This window comes from Hyperolius riggenbachi, chromosome 1 (assembly GCF_040937935.1).
Source record: "Hyperolius riggenbachi isolate aHypRig1 chromosome 1, aHypRig1.pri, whole genome shotgun sequence".
Taxonomy (NCBI): domain Eukaryota; kingdom Metazoa; phylum Chordata; class Amphibia; order Anura; family Hyperoliidae; genus Hyperolius; species Hyperolius riggenbachi.
The window spans coordinates 67782210-67799714 of NC_090646.1; the positions used below are offsets into that span (position 1 = coordinate 67782210).

Genomic DNA, 17505 nt, shown 5'->3' on the forward strand with positions numbered 1-17505 from the left:
CGTCTTCTCCACTTCCTGGTTAGTTGTCATGTGCCCAGCAGCTAGCCAATCACCATGTGAGGACCAGAGCAGGACTATCCACCAGACAACCTTGGCAGGTGAGAAAAAATAGTGGTATGTGCGCTCCTCTAAAGAATGGTATACTAAAATCACTCGAGTCACTAGAATCACACTGATAAAACTGGTTCGCTACACTGTGAGTGGGTATCTCCACCCATAAAATCTATATATGATGAGTCATTGATGACGAAACCGGTTGGTCGGGGCCTCAGTCGTGGGGCTGGAGACGCTGAACTCAGAGCGGCGGCGGTGAGGACTTCCTGGATTTTACTATATGCACATTATATTTTACGGAATGTGAGTGCACTTTATGTATCGTTTACATTGTAATAAACGGTATTACGCTATAGAGATTCTGTTTGGAGTTTTTAAAGGGAGAAAAAGTCTGTGAACTAAATGGAAACTGTGATCATTCCCACCAAGTGAATTTCCTGGTCTCCTGTTAGGTCATCCTAGGAATCTGGTGAGCGTGCAGATATGCTTATATTCATCAGGGTGTGGGATTAACACAGTGTGTGCACGGTGCTTGACGTTGGGGTAGGAACAAGGATACCACCCACTTCCAAAACTGGTTTATGCTATGTTTGCTCCCCTTGTTTGTTTTTGAGTTATTACCAGGAAGAAGCTCGTGGGGACTGACTAGACCATTAAAACGCTATTTGCTGATTCTAACCAATCAGCCATCAGACCTGGTGAGAGTATTGAATTTTACCTGATAATTGGAAGCCGGGATAAGGGCATTTTATGAAATCAATGACTGTGAACTGACACTGAGAGATATAAGAACTGTTATGCTGTTTATGTTTGAAGTACTGTTCTGAATCTGTATGCACAAGTGTCTTTAGCACTGGTATATGTTGAGCGCTATACTGACTTTACTATAACCTAGACGGGTGCTTTGGGCCTAGTGGGTATCAAGGGGACCACCCGCCTCCTTCTTTGACCTTTCTCCACTTCAGCTCACCAAAAGGACCACAACAGGGCCACAAATCTAATACATTGCCTAGAGCCCCATTACATCTTAATTCATCTCTGGTGGGTACTACAGGCTGACTGCAGGACACCTGCAAACTAACCAGGAAGTAGAGGAGATGCGATTGCCATGGGCAGGTAGTGTTTAATAGAGGCACTGCCGACTCTCACACTGAACCCTTCCTTTAACTATGTGTGGCCAAACACCATACAATTTTTTAAATATCTGTTCAATTTAAGGCATTGCAATCCATTTTTCTGACTGATTGCAACATTTCAAAAATATGACCAATGTACCACACACCTATGTTCATTTTTTCCCTCAATTATGATAAAAATGATTGGAAACGCAGAGAAAATTGCTAGGGTGTGTATATTAACCTCCTTGCCGGTTTTCCCGACCTGAGCTCGGGGTAGAAAAAATAAGCTATTAGCGGTGATCCCGAGCTCAGGTCGGGGTAGGCATTGCAGAGCTTTACTTGTAGTTGTGGAGTCCCGCGCGCGATCTCGCTGCGCAGCGGGACTCCAGCCTCTCTCCCCGGCAGTGTGGGGTCTTTCCCTGGCCGCCGGGATCCCGCATGTCCCCGCTATTCTTCCGGGGACCCGGCAGCCAGTTGGAGCAGCGCAGCCGTGGTGGTGGCAGTAGAGCGGTGGTGTCAGCGTGACGTCATCAGGGGCGGGGCTAATATTGAAAACAAACTTCTCTATATTAGAGAAATATAGAGAAGTTCGTTTATATGTATATTAGCGCCATCTTGTGGGCAAAGAGAAAACTGCAGCACAGGAGCCCAGGAAGGTACATTTTTTTTTTATTTTGCTGCAGATCTCCCTGCCAGAATGATTTTTTTCAGGCTTTAGGGTCTGAAAGAGTGGAAAAAAATTGCACCGCTTTTAGACCCTAAAATCTGGAAAGAATCAGACCGCCAAGGAGGTTAATAAATTAACAATCCAACACACACCATACAATCTTTAGTAGAAATTGAAGAGAAATATCTGGCATTCCGGATCAATTTAAAAAAAAAAAAAAAACAGGAAATCCGATCTGATTTTTCAGTCGGAAGAAAAAAAAAAGCTTTTGATTTTTTTCGATGGATACAATCGTTTTTATCGAATTACTGTAAAATCGGATCATTTTATTGTATCGTGTGTGGCCACCTTATGCCTAACCCTAAAGGTGGCCACACACCATACCATTTTTTAAATATCTGTTCAATTTAAGAGTTGCAATCAATTTTTCTGACTGATTGCAACATTTCAAAAATATGACCAATGTACCACACACCTATGTTCAATTTTTCCCCCAATTATGATAAAAATGATTGGAAACGCTGAGAAAATTGTGTATATTAATAAATTGGCTATCTACCACACACCATACAATCTTTAGCAAGATTGAAGAAAAATATATGGCATTCTAGATCGATAACAATCATAGAAAACGGGGAATCCGATCGGATTTTTCAGTCGAATGAAAAAAAAGCTTTAGATTTTTAGGGAGATCCGATCGTTTTTATCGAATTGCCGTAAAATTTGATAATTTTATTGTATCGTGTGTGGCCACCTTTACACCACCGCTGCCTAGCCTTAACCCCGTAAACTACCCTGCTGCTGCCACAGGCGGCAAAAGTAAAAGCCACAGTTTGTTGCAGTTAAAGAGAAACCGTAACCAAGTACTAAACTTCATCCCAATCAGTAGCTGATACCCCCTTTCCAAATGGATTATCAGGGGACTCTGTATGGCTGATTTTGTGGTCAAACTCCTCCCAGAGTGTGATGTCAGCACCTCACAGCACTGAGGTACTGACATTACACTGTGGGAGCCTTGTTGCATTGTGGGAAATAACAGCTGTTTCCAACTGCCAAAAAATCAAGCAGCATCTCCTTCCTGTGACATCAACTGCCGGCAGTAAAAATGTCACCATGTGATAAATGTCAGAATGTAAATCAGGGAGAGGAAAGATTTTACAATGAGCAAATTCTGACTAAATCATTTATACATAATTACAGTAAAAAATTAAGCACCTTTTTATTACATTATTTTCACTGGAGTTCCTCTTTAACAGTAATTATGGAGCTTGATAATACAGGAGCTAAGAGAACATGTCAAAGGATGAAATTCTGGTTAAGTCCTATTTAACCAGAAGCACTAGGATTATTTAAGCATCTAGAAGGAATGTACTGAGACATCCTTGTGAAATATAAATGTGTTTTCTTAAATCTGAAGGTTTTTTCAGTTATTTAAAGAGCACCTAATAAAAGAAATGTGGTCTCCCAGCTTAGCCAGCCTCCCCTCCGTCTTGTTGCTCCCCACCTCCCACCAGTGGAAAACTGTTACTGGTTACAAGGGTGCATGTTCTGCACTCTCAACATTTGAGACCGAGAACATTCTAAGCATGCGCATCAAAAACATTTGTACCTGGGCATGCTCAGGACTCCCTGCCACAGCTGCTGTGCACAGCCACGGGGGACACTCGTCATGTAGAAGATGCATGAGTGGACAGAGCATGCGTCGTTCACAGAAGACTGGGGGAGGGATAGGTGCCAAAGCTGAGGAGCTACAATGTTTATTGAGGCACGGAAGAAGCCCCAGGAATGGCCACCTATTTTTTTTATCATAGCAAAGAAATGAACAGCGCTACTTAAAAACAGATAAGTGCCTACCTGCAAAAGAGTGCAAGCCCCACTTGTGGGATAAAATACACACCTAGCATACACATAACCTGTTTACCACTGGAAGATGTTGGTTTTCTGTAACAGCTTGCATGCAACTTGTTAAGTACTCGTCCCTCCCACTGTGGAGAAGTCATCCCCCTATGGGAGGGGACCTAACACTAACTAAATTCTACCTATGCATATGCATAGTCTGGGTGCGCTACCAAGTAAAATTGAAAATTGCGCAAAAGGTGGATCAGCGCATCACCAGGCCGCCTCCGAATGGCCTACAATCAGAGCCCCCCCAGAAACTGCAAACGCACCTTGAACCCCAACAGAAGCTCTGCATATACACCAAAAGCAAGGCTGCTAAGTGGGTGCAGCTGACCAAAAATGAATTAAATTAGTACATAGCAAAGAAATGAACAGCGCTACTTAAAACAGATAAGTGCCTACCTGCAAGAGAGTGCAAGCCCCACTTGTGGGATCAAATACACACCTAGCATACACATAACCTGTCTACCACTGGAAGATGTTGGTTTCCTGTAACAGTCTGCATGCAACTTGTTAAGTATTCGTCCCTCCCACTGCAGAGAAGTCATCCCCCTATGGGAGGGGACCTAACACTAACTAAATCCTAACCTATGCATATGCATAGCCTGGGTGCGCTACCAAGTAAAATCGAAAATTGAAAATTGTGCAAATACACACCTAGCAAAGGTTATGTGTATGCTAGGTGTGTATTTTATCCCACAAGTGGGGCTTGCACTCTCTTGCAGGTAGGCACTTATCTGTTTTTAAGTAGAGCTGTTCATTTCTTTGCTATGTACTAATTTAATTCGTTTTTGGTCAGCTGCTCCTACTTAGCAGCCTTGCTTTTGGTGTATATGCAGAGCTTCTGTTTGGGTTCAAGGTATGCGTTTGCAGTTTCTGGGGGGGGCTCAGCGCACCTTTGGTTGTAGGCCATTCACAGGCGGCCTGGTGATGCGCTGATCCACCTTTTGCGCAATTTTTTATTTTTTTTACCAGTTTAGTTCCTTTCTGTTCCTGAAAAGCCAAATGTACACTGATTACTGCTTTCTTTATAGCCTATTATTGTACATATTAATCCAACTGTCAGACAGCTGTTTCTGGCTAAATCATCCCTCATCTGTGCAAGGCCTCAATTAATTTGCATTACTATGGCAATTTTTAATAGTGTGAAATGTTGTTTGTTTTTTACATTCTTTTTGAAAGATAACATATTTCAGAAAGTTTATGACAAGCACATACCACTGTGTTGCTTGACCTCTCCTTTTAATAAGGCTGAGAAAATACTTGGAAACTGAGATTAGTTGTTGTAGTTTAAAAAAAAAAAAAAATCCATAGTCTTGTAGTATTTTTCATTTCATGATGTGCCAAACGTTTTCAATGGATGATAGGTCTGGGCTGCAGGCAGGCCAGTTTAGAACCTTGATTCTTTTGCTGTGAAGCTATGCGGTTGTAATATGTGTGGTATATGGTTTGGTATATATATATATGTATTATCCTTACATGTCTAGCATTGTCCTCCAGTTTAAAAGGCTGAATGTATACTTATTCTGCTTCTAGGCCAAATGTATTGTGACTCCCCTTCCTTGTGCAGCAGTGCCCCATCCATTCCATGTGCAGCCCCTCTTCCATGTACTGCAGCCCCTCTCTTGCTTAAAGAGACTCTGAAGCGAGAATAAATCTCGCTTCAGAGCTCATAGTTAGCAGGGGCATGTGTGCCCCTGCTAAAACGCCGCTATCCCGCGGCTAAACGGGGGTCCCTTCACCACCAAACCCACCCCCGCAAACCTTGGTCGTAGACTTGATCGTTCCTGGAGTCGCGTCTATCAGCGGCGCATCTACGCCTCTCCCCGGCCCCTCTCAGTGAAGGAAGACTGAGAGGGGCGGGGGAGAGGCGGAGATACACGCTGACAGACGTGCGTGGGGCAGGGCTGCGGCAGTTAGCCCTGCCCCAACCAGGAAGAGGGGATGCGCTGCACGGAGGGGGATTTGGGGGTGAAGGGATCCCCGTTTAGCGGCGTGATAGCGGCGGTTTAGCAGGGGCACACATGCCCCTGCTATCTATGAGGTCTGAAGTGAGATTTATTCTCGCTTCAGACTCTCTTTAAACAGCTCACATGTACATAAGCTTCCCCTTTTCCTGTGATGCTGCCTATTTGCAGCCTCCCCTTTCATATGTATGAAAGGCCCGGGCCTTTGTGGCCTTTCTAGAAATCGGTCCCTGGCCGTTTTTTGGTACTTATTCAAAGCCTGCACACAGACAGACAAAGAAAAAAGGGTGTTCTGAGACTCTTGCTCCAGGGTTTTCCGTTCCAGGACAGGTCACACCTGCTAGTGTTGCGGCTGGCAGATTGTACACAGCCACCTAGTGATGGGCGGAGCACTCATTCACCGTAGCGCTGCACGGACGCCGATGACGAGCCCTCCAGTGACGCCGCCTGCATCACGTGGCGCTTCCCGGTTGTGTACAATCTGCCAGCCGCAACACTAGCAGGTGAGACCTGTCCTGGAAGGGAACATCCCTGGTTTTTAGCGAGTCTCAGAGCACCCTTTTTTCTTTGTGTGTTTATTTTCAGTGGACTTCTTCTGGAGAAGCCTGAGCAGCATGACATTGGACTATTAGGCCTGATCGCACCCAGGGGATTTCCATACCTCACATTCATTCTATTCTGCACACAGACAGGACATCGCTGCATATAGCAGATACAAGCAGAGCAGCTCCTGGCCGCTGTAAAAAAAAGCAACTGTGGATCTGCATAATGTATTAACACCAATATCCATTTTCCTTGTATAGTCTCACAGCGCATAACATCTCACAGCCGTGCCGATAATGATAATCACTGAATTACCTCTTCATTTTAAGAAGTGAGGAGAGTTGTTATGAGACGGCACAGTTTAACTTGTTAGAAATTGGCGACCCGTGTTCAATTGTGTCTGCGATCTGTAATTAAGACTGTGAAAAGTGACCTTTAATAGTCTCGACGGTAATGAAAAAAAAAATCAGGAAGTGTTTCTTGCTTGTGATGCCGAGCAGGCGACGGAACGCTTTGTGCTGGGCGGTCTTTGCGAGCGGCCGCCCTTTTAATCAGCCCTTCTCGGTCAGTAGAAGGCTTTCGCTTTGTGTGACCCGACATCGGGCGTGGCAGGCAAGGGCGGATTTATAATTTTAGCGCCCCTAGGCCAAATGTCTTTTTGCCCTCCTTCCATGGGCAGCAGTGCCCCCGTCCCATCCCATGTGCAGCCCCTTTTTCCGCATCAGGCCTGGAACCCACTAGGAATCAATGCAGCGCTTTAAAATCGACGCAGCACAGATTGCTAGGGTGTTTACCGACAATTGGAAGCGGTGTACAGTAAACTGTACAGCGTTTCCGATTTGCCATCTTTTTTCTTTATATATAAAGCTTTATTATACCTCACAGTCATTCTTCTTACATCCATAGCCCCGCCCCCTAACGGAAGAGGTCATAGGTGCTTCTCTAATGCAAGGCATTTTTGGAAATCACTGGCCATCGTCAGCTATCCCAAAACGCTACCAAAAACGCCCTAGTGGGTTCCTACACTCAGATACATGTGCAGCAGCCTCTCTTTTATGTATAGCTCTCTCACAGCTTCCCTTTTCACTTTGCAGCCTCCTCCTTGACATGCAGTAACCCTTCTTCAATGTCCAGCCACTCCTCTTCCGTGTCCTGCCGCCCCATAGGCTGCAGTCGCCCAAGACCCGGGACTTTGCGGCCTTTCCAGAAATCCAGCCCAGGTTGCAGAGCCAAATCCGGCTATGAATTACCACTAAACCTGAAGTATACCCGTTTCATAAGCTGCATTTTGGAATAGAAATAGAAAAGGCCGGATCCAGCTGGGGCTAAAAATACATTATCTGGCCTTAGTGCAAAAAGTAACCTTTTAAGTTTCACACAAGGCTTCTAAAGGCTTCCCTGCCATCCTCTGATACAGGCCTCCCTCCAGAGCAGGTGCTCAGCCACACTTGTTAACCATTTCCAATCCATGTCATTGATCACTCACTTCCTCCAGCACATACTTTTTTTTCTGCTGTGTGTGGGGGGGAGGGGGAGGTTGGTCTTGTGGGTGATCACTACTGTGCACAATGGGTGCTGGTGGAGTCTCTATCTTCTCACACTAGAGTGACGAGGGCACCCGGCAGCAGATGGGTGGAGAGGTGCACCAGCTCCCTTTCTGTAGCTCTGCCTCCCACTGCATGCCCATCAGCATAATTTCAGTATAACGCAGTGCAGTATGGAGCCAGCGGAGATTTAAAGAGAAACCTCCTGACCAAGGATGGAACTTGATCCCAATCAGTTGCTGATAATCCCTTTCCCATGAGAAATCTTTACCTGTTGTCTAATGGATCATCAGTGGGCTCTGTATGGCTGATATTGTGGTGAAACCCCTCCCACAGTGTGATGTCAGGAGCATGGTACTGACATCACACTGTGGGAGTCTTTGTGGGAAATAACAGCTGTTTCCAACTGCCAAAAAAAGCATGCAGCATCTACTTACACTGACATCACCTGCCAGCAGTAAACATGTCACCATGTGATAAATGTAAGAATGTAAATCAGGGAGAGGAAAGATTTACCAATGGGCAAACACTGACTAAATAGTTTATGCATAATTATTGTAAAAATTAAGCACTTCTGTTCATTATGCTATTTTCACTGCAGTTCCTCTTTAAGTGTTGGACTTTGTTCCACACTCCAAGACGTTTCTGGTGGCCCCCAAAGTAGGTTATCAGCCACCACTGTAGAAGTAACAGCCAGTGATTAGCAGCTGCCACTGTGCTAACTGCACAGGGTATATAGGTTATTTCCTGTGGACAAAATGTCACAGGCATCAGTGTATCTAACTGCAATCAAACATTGTTTAATTTCGCTAGGTCGACCCCCTAACACTTCCAATAATATATGGTCCTTAGCATAAAAAGTTTGGACACCCCTGACATAGCCTGACTAGATCTGGCAGTAGATCCCCTAGTGGCCAGCCCAAAAGCAGGAATATTTAAATTATGTGGCAGCGGCAGTGGATGGAACCAGCAATAGTTCTCCTAGAGCAGTGATAGCTAACCTTGGCACTCCAGCTGTGAGAAAACTACAAATCCCATCATGACTCTGCCTCCCCGAGTTATGCTTAGAGCTGTCAGAGTTTTGCAATGCCTCATGGGACTTGTAGTTCCACCACAGCTGGAGTGCCAAGGTTAGCCATCACTGTCCTAGAGGCAGTCATGGTTTCTTGTGTCAGAATATGTCCCATATCAGGCCTGAACTGGAAAATGCCCATGTCGAACATAGTCTGTTGCAGGACTGGGAAGGGTTAAGAGTGGACGCAGTCATAGCGACAACACTATTATGGGGGTGGGAATCATGGTAGACACACTTATTATAAGACCCATGAGCTTTGGGCCTCTTGGCTGTGGGATTCACAAGGGAAGGAGGGGATATGGAGTGTTAATGATGTAGGGGTCCCATGTTTTATACAGTGTTAATGTCCTGTACCCATGTCACCTGGAGCAGCCCAAAGGAAGGAGGTAACAGCAGTGAGATGTCCTGCTGTTCCTGCTTATCATGTTACTTTTACAGCTAGGGGGTGGAGCATAAAAAAGGCTTGCATCTCCTGAAGTCAGCGCTACAGGTAAAAGCTGGGGTAAGAGTTCCTGAGTATTTTATCTTCTATTTCTTGAATTGAACAACACCAGATACATACCATTGATGTGTAGTTTGAAAACATTGCCAATACTAATAGATTGTCATTTGATAAATTGCACAGAAACAGGAAACACAAGGTAGAGGTCCCTGCCCATGCAAGCTTACAATCTATAGTTAGGTAGAGACACTGGGGGAGTAGACAAAGGGGTTAGCAGATGAGGCAGTGAGTGCTAAGGCGCGTACACACACCTGATTTATTCAAACGATGGGTCATCAGACCCGCCCGCGGGGCGGCCATTCTAGAGACAGGGCGGCCGTTTCTGTGTGTGTACAGTCTGTTGGCAGGCTGATAAGGCTGGTTTTGACTGATCCGCTGAGTGGATCTGTCAAAACCAGCCTTATCAGTCTGCCGACATACTATACACACACAGAAACTGTCTCTAAAACAGCCGCCCCGCGGGTGGATCTGACGACCCATCGTTTGAATAAATCAGGCGTGTATATGCGCCTTTAAACTGTAACTATAGCAAATTACCGGTATAAGCTTGTCTAATAAGGTGTTTCTTGAGGATACGTTTGTACATTTCCAGGTTTGGAGTACAACGAACAGTCTGTAGGATAGAGTCTGGACAATACTTCACTTGCTTTTCCACAGGTGACACTTATGGGAAGTTCTGGATGCCAGAGTGGGAGGAGGTGACCAAGCTGGACAACAAGAGGCTCTCTTGGGAGGAGCGAAAGTTTCTAGATGGGATGCTAGCTGGAGATTAATGGAAAAAAAATGTATGGAAGGGATAGCTTATGTAGAGCTTTTTATGATAGTGTTAAAGTACCACTGAAGCGGAAAAAATATGATATAATGAATTGGTTGTGTAGTATGGGTAATTAATAGAAAATTTGTAGCAAAGATAATATGCTCATATGTTTATTTTTAGTTATATCGTTTTTTTTACATTGCATCATTCTCTCATATTTGCAGTTTATACACTACACTCAGCATTCTAAATGATTTCACAGAGCAGGCTAATGACATTTTGAAGTTTTCTCTGCAGAAAAAAAAACAAAACACAGTGACAGACACTTGAGATAATAAGCTTCAGAAGACAGAGCTCTCTGTGACTTTGAAAGTGGGAGAGCTCAGTGAAGCTCTTTTGCTTAGATAACAACTGGAGTTTCTTAACTCTTCCTGTACTGGAAACAATTAGACTCATATCTCTGCTACTTATGCTTTATTTCTTAGCTGTACTACAAATAAAAATCATTATATCATAAGTTTATTTTCACTTCAGATTCCCTTTAATCTGATTGGTAGTTTGAGTGACCAATGAAAAAAGATTAGGAAATCTGCTAGCTTTGTTTTCATCTTCATTTTTTCAATCTGTAATTTACTGATTTATTATTAATTTCTACATTTTAAACCTTGTAATGGCAAACTAGCAAACCGACTCTGACAAGCAGAAACCCTCCCTGAAGGCATCTGAAGAGTTCTTTGGTGTGTAGTTATCACATGCTGAGACCTTATGATAAAGAGCAGTGTTTCTTATCATTACTGCAGTGTGTGCCCCTCTATCAATGAATGTGTTTACGAGGTATCCCTCTGCGCTGAGTATCATTATCTCAAGAGCACCTCACATATATATGACTAATATTATGGAGGTTAATCTTGAGAACAACTTTTATATGTCAAGTCGAGAGGGGGGGGGGGGGGGGTTGTGGGCAGCAAATCCACTAATCCTTGGAATCCTGGGAAATATTTGGGATTTGAAAAATACCCTTTTTTTTACCTACCTTGAATTATGTGAATCCTGTCCCTTCCTCCCCCCCCCCCCCCTCTTCTATACCAATGCATTGCTGCGGCGATCATCTCCCCACGGTCATCTAACGTCACAGCCATACAGTGTGGCGGTGAGAGGGTTAACTTACCACTATAGCAACTTCTTGAGAAAACCCTGTACTGGGGAAAAACTAGTTGATCATTGCCCAGTGGTTACTAAGAGGCACTTTATACTAAGCAGGCATTGTCTATCTATACTAAGGGGCACTATAGACTGAGGGGGCATTACCTACCTACACTAAGGGGCACAATATACTAAGGGGGCATTACCTACCTATGCAGTATCTATGCAGTACTAAGGGGCACTACAAACTAAGGGGGGCATTACCTACCTATGCTAAGGGGTACTTTATACATAAGGAGGGTGGCACTACCTACCTATGGTAATGGGCACTATATACTGGGGGGGCACTACCTACCTATGCTAAGGGGCACTATATACTAAGGAGGGGGGCACTACCTACCTACACTAAGGGGCACAATATACTAAGGGGGCATTTCCTACCTATACTTAGGAGCACTAACTACTAATGGTGCATTACCTATCTATGCAGTACTAAGGGGCACTACAAACTAAGGGGGGCATTACCTACCTATGCTAAGGGCACTATATACATAAGGAGGGTGGCACCACCTACCTATGCTAATGGGCACTATATACTGGGGGGGCACAACCTACCTATGCTAAGGGGCACTATATACTAAGGAGGGGGGCACTACCTACCTACACTAAGGGGCACAATATACTAAGGGGGCATTTCCTACCTATACTTAGGAGCACTAACTACTAATGGTGCATTACCTATCTATGCAGTACTAGGGGGCACTACAAACTAAGGGGGGCATTACCTACCTATGCTAAGGGGCACTATATACATACGAAGGGTGGCACTACCTACCTATGCTAATGGGCACTATATACTGGGGGGGCACTACTTACCTATGCTAAGGGGCACTATATACTAAGAGAGGCGTGCCTATCTATGCCAGGGGGCACTATATATACTAAGGGGGCATTACCTCTCTATGCTAAGATACAATATATACTAAAGGGGCATTACCTACCTATCTTAGTTGATTAAAAAAAAACAAAGTAGGTTGGACCTAAAGTGAGTTTGAATGCTCGTTTTCTTAAGTAAACATCTTAATTTACGTACCTTTGCTAGAAACACTTTAATATTGTGTATTCGAGAGATTTGAGAGTTTCAGGGATCTTTTAGGATTCAGATTGAGGATTAGCTTTCAGGAAATTGGGGATTCCCCTCACCTCTAGTCAAGACATAGACCCCGTGAGACCTCTGAGCATGTCCTGTGGACCTCTCACCACAACAGTAGCAGCAGATCATGTGAGGTGGGGACTCGATGGACAAGACTAGTAGCACATCCCACAGACACTGGATTAAAGGACACCTGAAGTGATAAGGATATGGAGGCTGTCATATGTATTTCCTTTTAAACATTATCAATCGCCTGGCTGTCCTCCTGATCATTCTGGCATCAGTAGCGTCTGCATAACCCACCCGAAACAAGCATGTGACAAATCCATTTAAATTTCAGTCAAACACCTGATCTGCATGCTTGTTCAGGGGCTATGGCTAAAAGTATTAGAGGCAGAGGATCAGCTGGACAGCCAGGCACAGCCTTTTTTATTGTGGTCTGTGTTCCTATTGAGGACATTGCTTGGAAAATCCTCTACACTGTGAGTCTAGTTATAAAACCTTAGCAGAGAATCTAACTTTTTCTTGCTGTATGCAAACACAGAAGAAAAGTTTTGGTTGGGAATTAAGTTCTTGTCTTTAAATATTTTTATCTCTTTAAATATAGATTGAACGCTGCTGAGAAACACAGCATGAGACAACTTTTTTTGTTTAGACTTTCCTGGCTGAACTTTTACTTTTGCGACTTCTCGATCTTTTTATATCAGCGAAAAGAAGACATCAACAGCCTGCTCTATTTGTTCATACATTATTTGTGATGCTGCGTTTAACGCTCGGTCCCACATTGTTTACGTTAAACTTTTCCCTCCTCGCTTGGATAGATTTCTGGTTTATAAATAAAAATGTTATTGTCTCCGGGAAGGAGCTGAAGGAAGAGCGCTGAAATGTGACTTCATAGACAAACAAGTGCGTTTAGTCTAATGCGTCCTTACATAGCTCAATAAACGGGTTCCCAGGCATGTGTTGTGATAAACTCTGTGCAATTATTTTGCAGAGAGGAAAGGTTTATTTGGGGACATGAGAAGGAGAATATACCAATAATAATGTCAAGAAGCACCCCTGTAGCATAATGTAGATAAACACTAGAGAATAACTTACCTCCGCTAGAAAAGGACAGTGGATGATAAAGATGCATTAATTGAAGACTGTATTTAGCCACTAAACAACCGCATCACATTGAATGGCGTGAGTGCAGCAGCTCCCCTAGGACCGCCTATCTCCAATTGGCGTCAAGTCCTGGGGGAGTGGTTTGCAGGGGATTGCTCGTGCTGATGCGCGTGCATCCCTGCTTTAATGACGAAGCGATCGCCACACACAGACTGAGGGGGAATTAGACAGATGAGGGGGAATTAGACAGGCTAAACTCTCTAAATACATACAGGATGCACTTCTCTCTATTTTCCTTCTGTCCTGTGCAAAAGTTCAGGTCCACTTGCAGGCCCAGTGCACACCAAGCGGTTTTTGATGCGATCCGCCGGCCGCATCCGCCTGTAAATCCGCTTGGCTAATGTATTTCAATGGGAAGGAGCACACCGGCGGTTTGAGGTTTGTAGCAAACCGCAAACGTGCCTCCTGCTGCACATTTGTGGTTTGCAGAAGCGTTTCTGCCTCAATGTAAAGTATAGGAAAAACGCAAACCGCTCTGAAAAACGCTACATCAGAGCAGTTTTCCAGGCGTTTTTGTTACAGAAGCTGTTCAGTAACAGCTTTTACTGTAACAGTATAAGTAATCTGCTACACAAAAACGCTCCCAAAACCGCTAGGTATGTTTAAAAAACCTCTCTAAACATGTCTAGAATCGCTCTGAAATCTGCTCCCAAAACCGCTAGCTTATTGTGGATCTGCTAGCGGTTTTGGTGTGCACTGGGCCTAACTGTTATTTGGACGTGGTAGGAAATCAGTGAAAACTCACGCAGACATGGGAAGCACATACAAACTCTGTGCAGATGGTTTCCTCGCTTTGAACTGCCATCATGCTGCTCAAAGCTCTGGCTCTTGCTTTACACTTGATATTTGTAGTTTTCTTAACACTTTTCTCAAAAGTAAAAAATAACTGAGTAAGCACGCAAGCTAAACGTTCAAACGCTTATCCCTTAACAATTTATACCTGACATGCACAGTGGTTAAGTGAAAAAATAGACTTGTATTCTCCTTAAAAGTACAGAGAGAAGTGCAGATGTGTTTTAGGTCTCTAGATCAAGGATTCAATAGCTTTTACAAGCACTCTTCGCTGTGCTCTGTACAAGGAGATATTGTCTCTGTACCACTGAGCCATTTCCAGTTGTATTATATGGCTGGGTCATAGAGGCTGTTAGTGCAGCATTCAGAGCGTTTTAATAATAGTCCTTACGACAATTGCGCGGCTAAAGCTCTTTTCAATGCATCCGTTGTGGGCCATGCGCACATTTGCTTGGCACTTCCAGCCCTGCCACTTATTGCGCTGCTCTGATGGGGGAGATGATTGTACTGTAAACAGGTGCTGTGGAGCCTGGCTAAAGCCATGTGCAATAAAGTCTGGTTACAAAAATCATAAATAAATCATCTTACTAATATTGTAAATGTGAAAGTTTGGATGCTTGTTACTCGATCACGCAACAATGGCTGAATGGATTTGAATGAAATTTGGCACACACATAGTACATTACCTGGAATAACATATAGGATACTTTTTATTCCCAAAAAGTGGGCGGAGACAAATGCAAATTTCACTGGGGAAAATGTAAAGTGCTGCCATTCTTACACTGTTAGGGTCGTTTCCACTATCGCAAATGCGCATGCGCATCCCGCATGCAAATTCGTATGGGTAATACAAGTGGATAGGACTGTTTCCACTTGTCAGGATTTCTGAGCGTTTTTCTGTGCAGAATAAAATCTGCACGGCAGAGCCATCAGAATTCGCATACCGCTATGCAAATCGCATACAATGTATTGAATAGGAAATTCGCGTAGGAAAAGTCTAATATTTAATAGGAAATTTGCATAGGAAAGTCTAATATTGTTTCCAGCACAGGAAGAGTTAAGAAACTCCAGTTGTTATCTACGCAAAAGAGCTTCACTGAGCTTTCTGACCCAACTTGGGTTGGAGACGGTCCTTATTTCTAAAGCACTTATACATCAAAGAAACAGTAAGAGGCGACCTCAGATAAGGTTTTATTGCAGTGGAGTTTAAACGGTACAGTAATTAGCTCTGCTCTGTTTCATAGTTTAAAATACAGAGTGTTTATAATTGCAAATATGACAGAATGATGCAATGTTATTAAAAAAAAAGGTATATTACTGAAAATAAAAATGCAAGACTATTTTCTTTAATACTAATGATCTATTAATTATCCATATTACAAATACAATTCATTATATTATAAGTTTTTGTTTTTGTTTTTGTTTTTTTGCTTCATTGTCACTTTAATTGATGCAATCCCATCTGTCACTGTGTAGGGCAAAAACCCAGACAGGTTTGGATAGCGCTCCACTACACTACTGCTTTAAGATTTCTTTGACGCAAGTTTAATATCATTCAACATTCCAAGCCTTCTTGAGAACATAGTAGAAGTTTATATGTTTCCTTTCTCACAGTTAATATGTTGTTATTATATGCTCATATAATTGACTCTTACTGTTCTAAATGGTCCTACTGCAATGAGTATTACAGATGAAAAAGATCACTTACCATATCTTGTGATTTTTTTTTGTACGTTTATAATTCTCAATACAAACAGTTGAAAAATAAATAAATGAGACGAGAAATTAAACACACCTGTCATGGACCTGGCATTTGTTAATTCCTGTTTGTGTGTTTTCTCTGCTTGCATTATGCTTTGTGTGTTATCAGTCCAGCACATGGGGCTCTGTAGTTCCTAATGACGCTGCCCTGTATCCCGCCTGGGCTCATTAATGATAAGTCGCAGCGACCGGTCTGCCAAAGATCACAGGTGCTGTCACATATTTTTGTATCAAAGCTCAGGGCTTTGTAAGATGACAGTATGAAGAGAAAAAGAGCATGGGGGGGGAGGCAATGTTAGCAGCACTGACCTCAGCTACCACATGAGACAGCCACATTAACCAGCCGGACGGTATGAACGAGCTCAGCTCGTCCATCACCGCCGGAGGCTGCCGCTCAGGCCCTGCTGGGCCGATTTTAGTGAAATAAAAAGCAGCACACTTTGCCAGCCACGTGTGCTGCCTGATCGCCGCCGCTCTGCGGCGATCCGCCGCGAGCAGCGGCGAAAGAGGGTCCCCCCAGCCGCCTGAGCCCAGCGTAGCCGGAACAAAAAGTTCCGGCCAGCGCTAAGGGCTGGATCGGAGGCGGCTGACGTCAGGACGTCGGCTGACGTCCATGACGTCACTCCGCTCGTCGCTATGGCGACGATGTAAGCAAAACAAGGAAGGCCGCTCATTGCGGCCTTCCTTGTTTATTCTGGCCGCCGGAGGCGATCGGAAGAATGCCTCCGGAGCGCCCTCTAGTGGGCTTTCATGCAGCCAACTTTCAGTTGGCTGCATGAAATAGTTTTTTTTTTATTTAAAAAAAACCCTCCCGCAGCCGCCCTGGTGATCTTAATAGAACGCCAGGGTGGTTAAAGCAAACCTTCTATGAGCCTGGACAATAAGATGCAATCACATTGAAAAATAAGCAGCCAGGAGGAACTTCTGTGAGTCCTGCATCTCAGAACAAAGCCAATGGATCTCAGAAGCTTCCTGTGGTCAGTGAAGCCATACATCAAAGGAAGGAGCAATAGGGAGGTTTGGGGGAGGGGGGCTAGTTTGACTCTTGCACTGATTAGGAGTGCAAATACAGATTATTTAAAATGCCAGTCCCCAACTGAGAGATCCCCAACTGGATATAAAATCAGCTTTGAGATTCCACCATGATCCATATTGCTATGTTGGATTCTATCCAGGAACTATGGTCCTCAACATCCTCCTGTAACAAATACACATACCGACTGGCCAAAGTCAATTAACTACTATTATTTAACTTTATTTATAAAGTGATTGAGCAGCGGGCTATGGAGGCACCAACATAGGATAAAAAAAGACTAAAAACAGTTTAAATATAGAAGGTAGTAGTGAACTTACCTCCCACAAT

General features: G+C 43.8%; 1 protein-coding gene across 6 annotated transcripts in view; it reads left to right on the forward strand.

Annotated features, from left to right (window-relative positions):
- CTNNA2 (catenin alpha 2) overlaps positions 1-17505 on the forward strand; it is a 3078224-nt gene that overhangs the window by 274518 nt on the left and 2786201 nt on the right. For 2 of the 6 annotated variants that reach the window (XM_068274936.1, XM_068274980.1), the window contains exon 1: positions 10042-10111. The exons of the other annotated variants lie outside the window; for them this stretch is intronic. In XM_068274936.1, the coding sequence (XP_068131037.1) occupies positions 10050-10111 (62 nt within the window). In that variant the 5' untranslated portion in view covers positions 10042-10049. Of the gene's footprint in view, positions 1-10041; positions 10112-17505 lie in introns of those variants that run through there. 6 annotated transcript variants of the gene reach the window in all.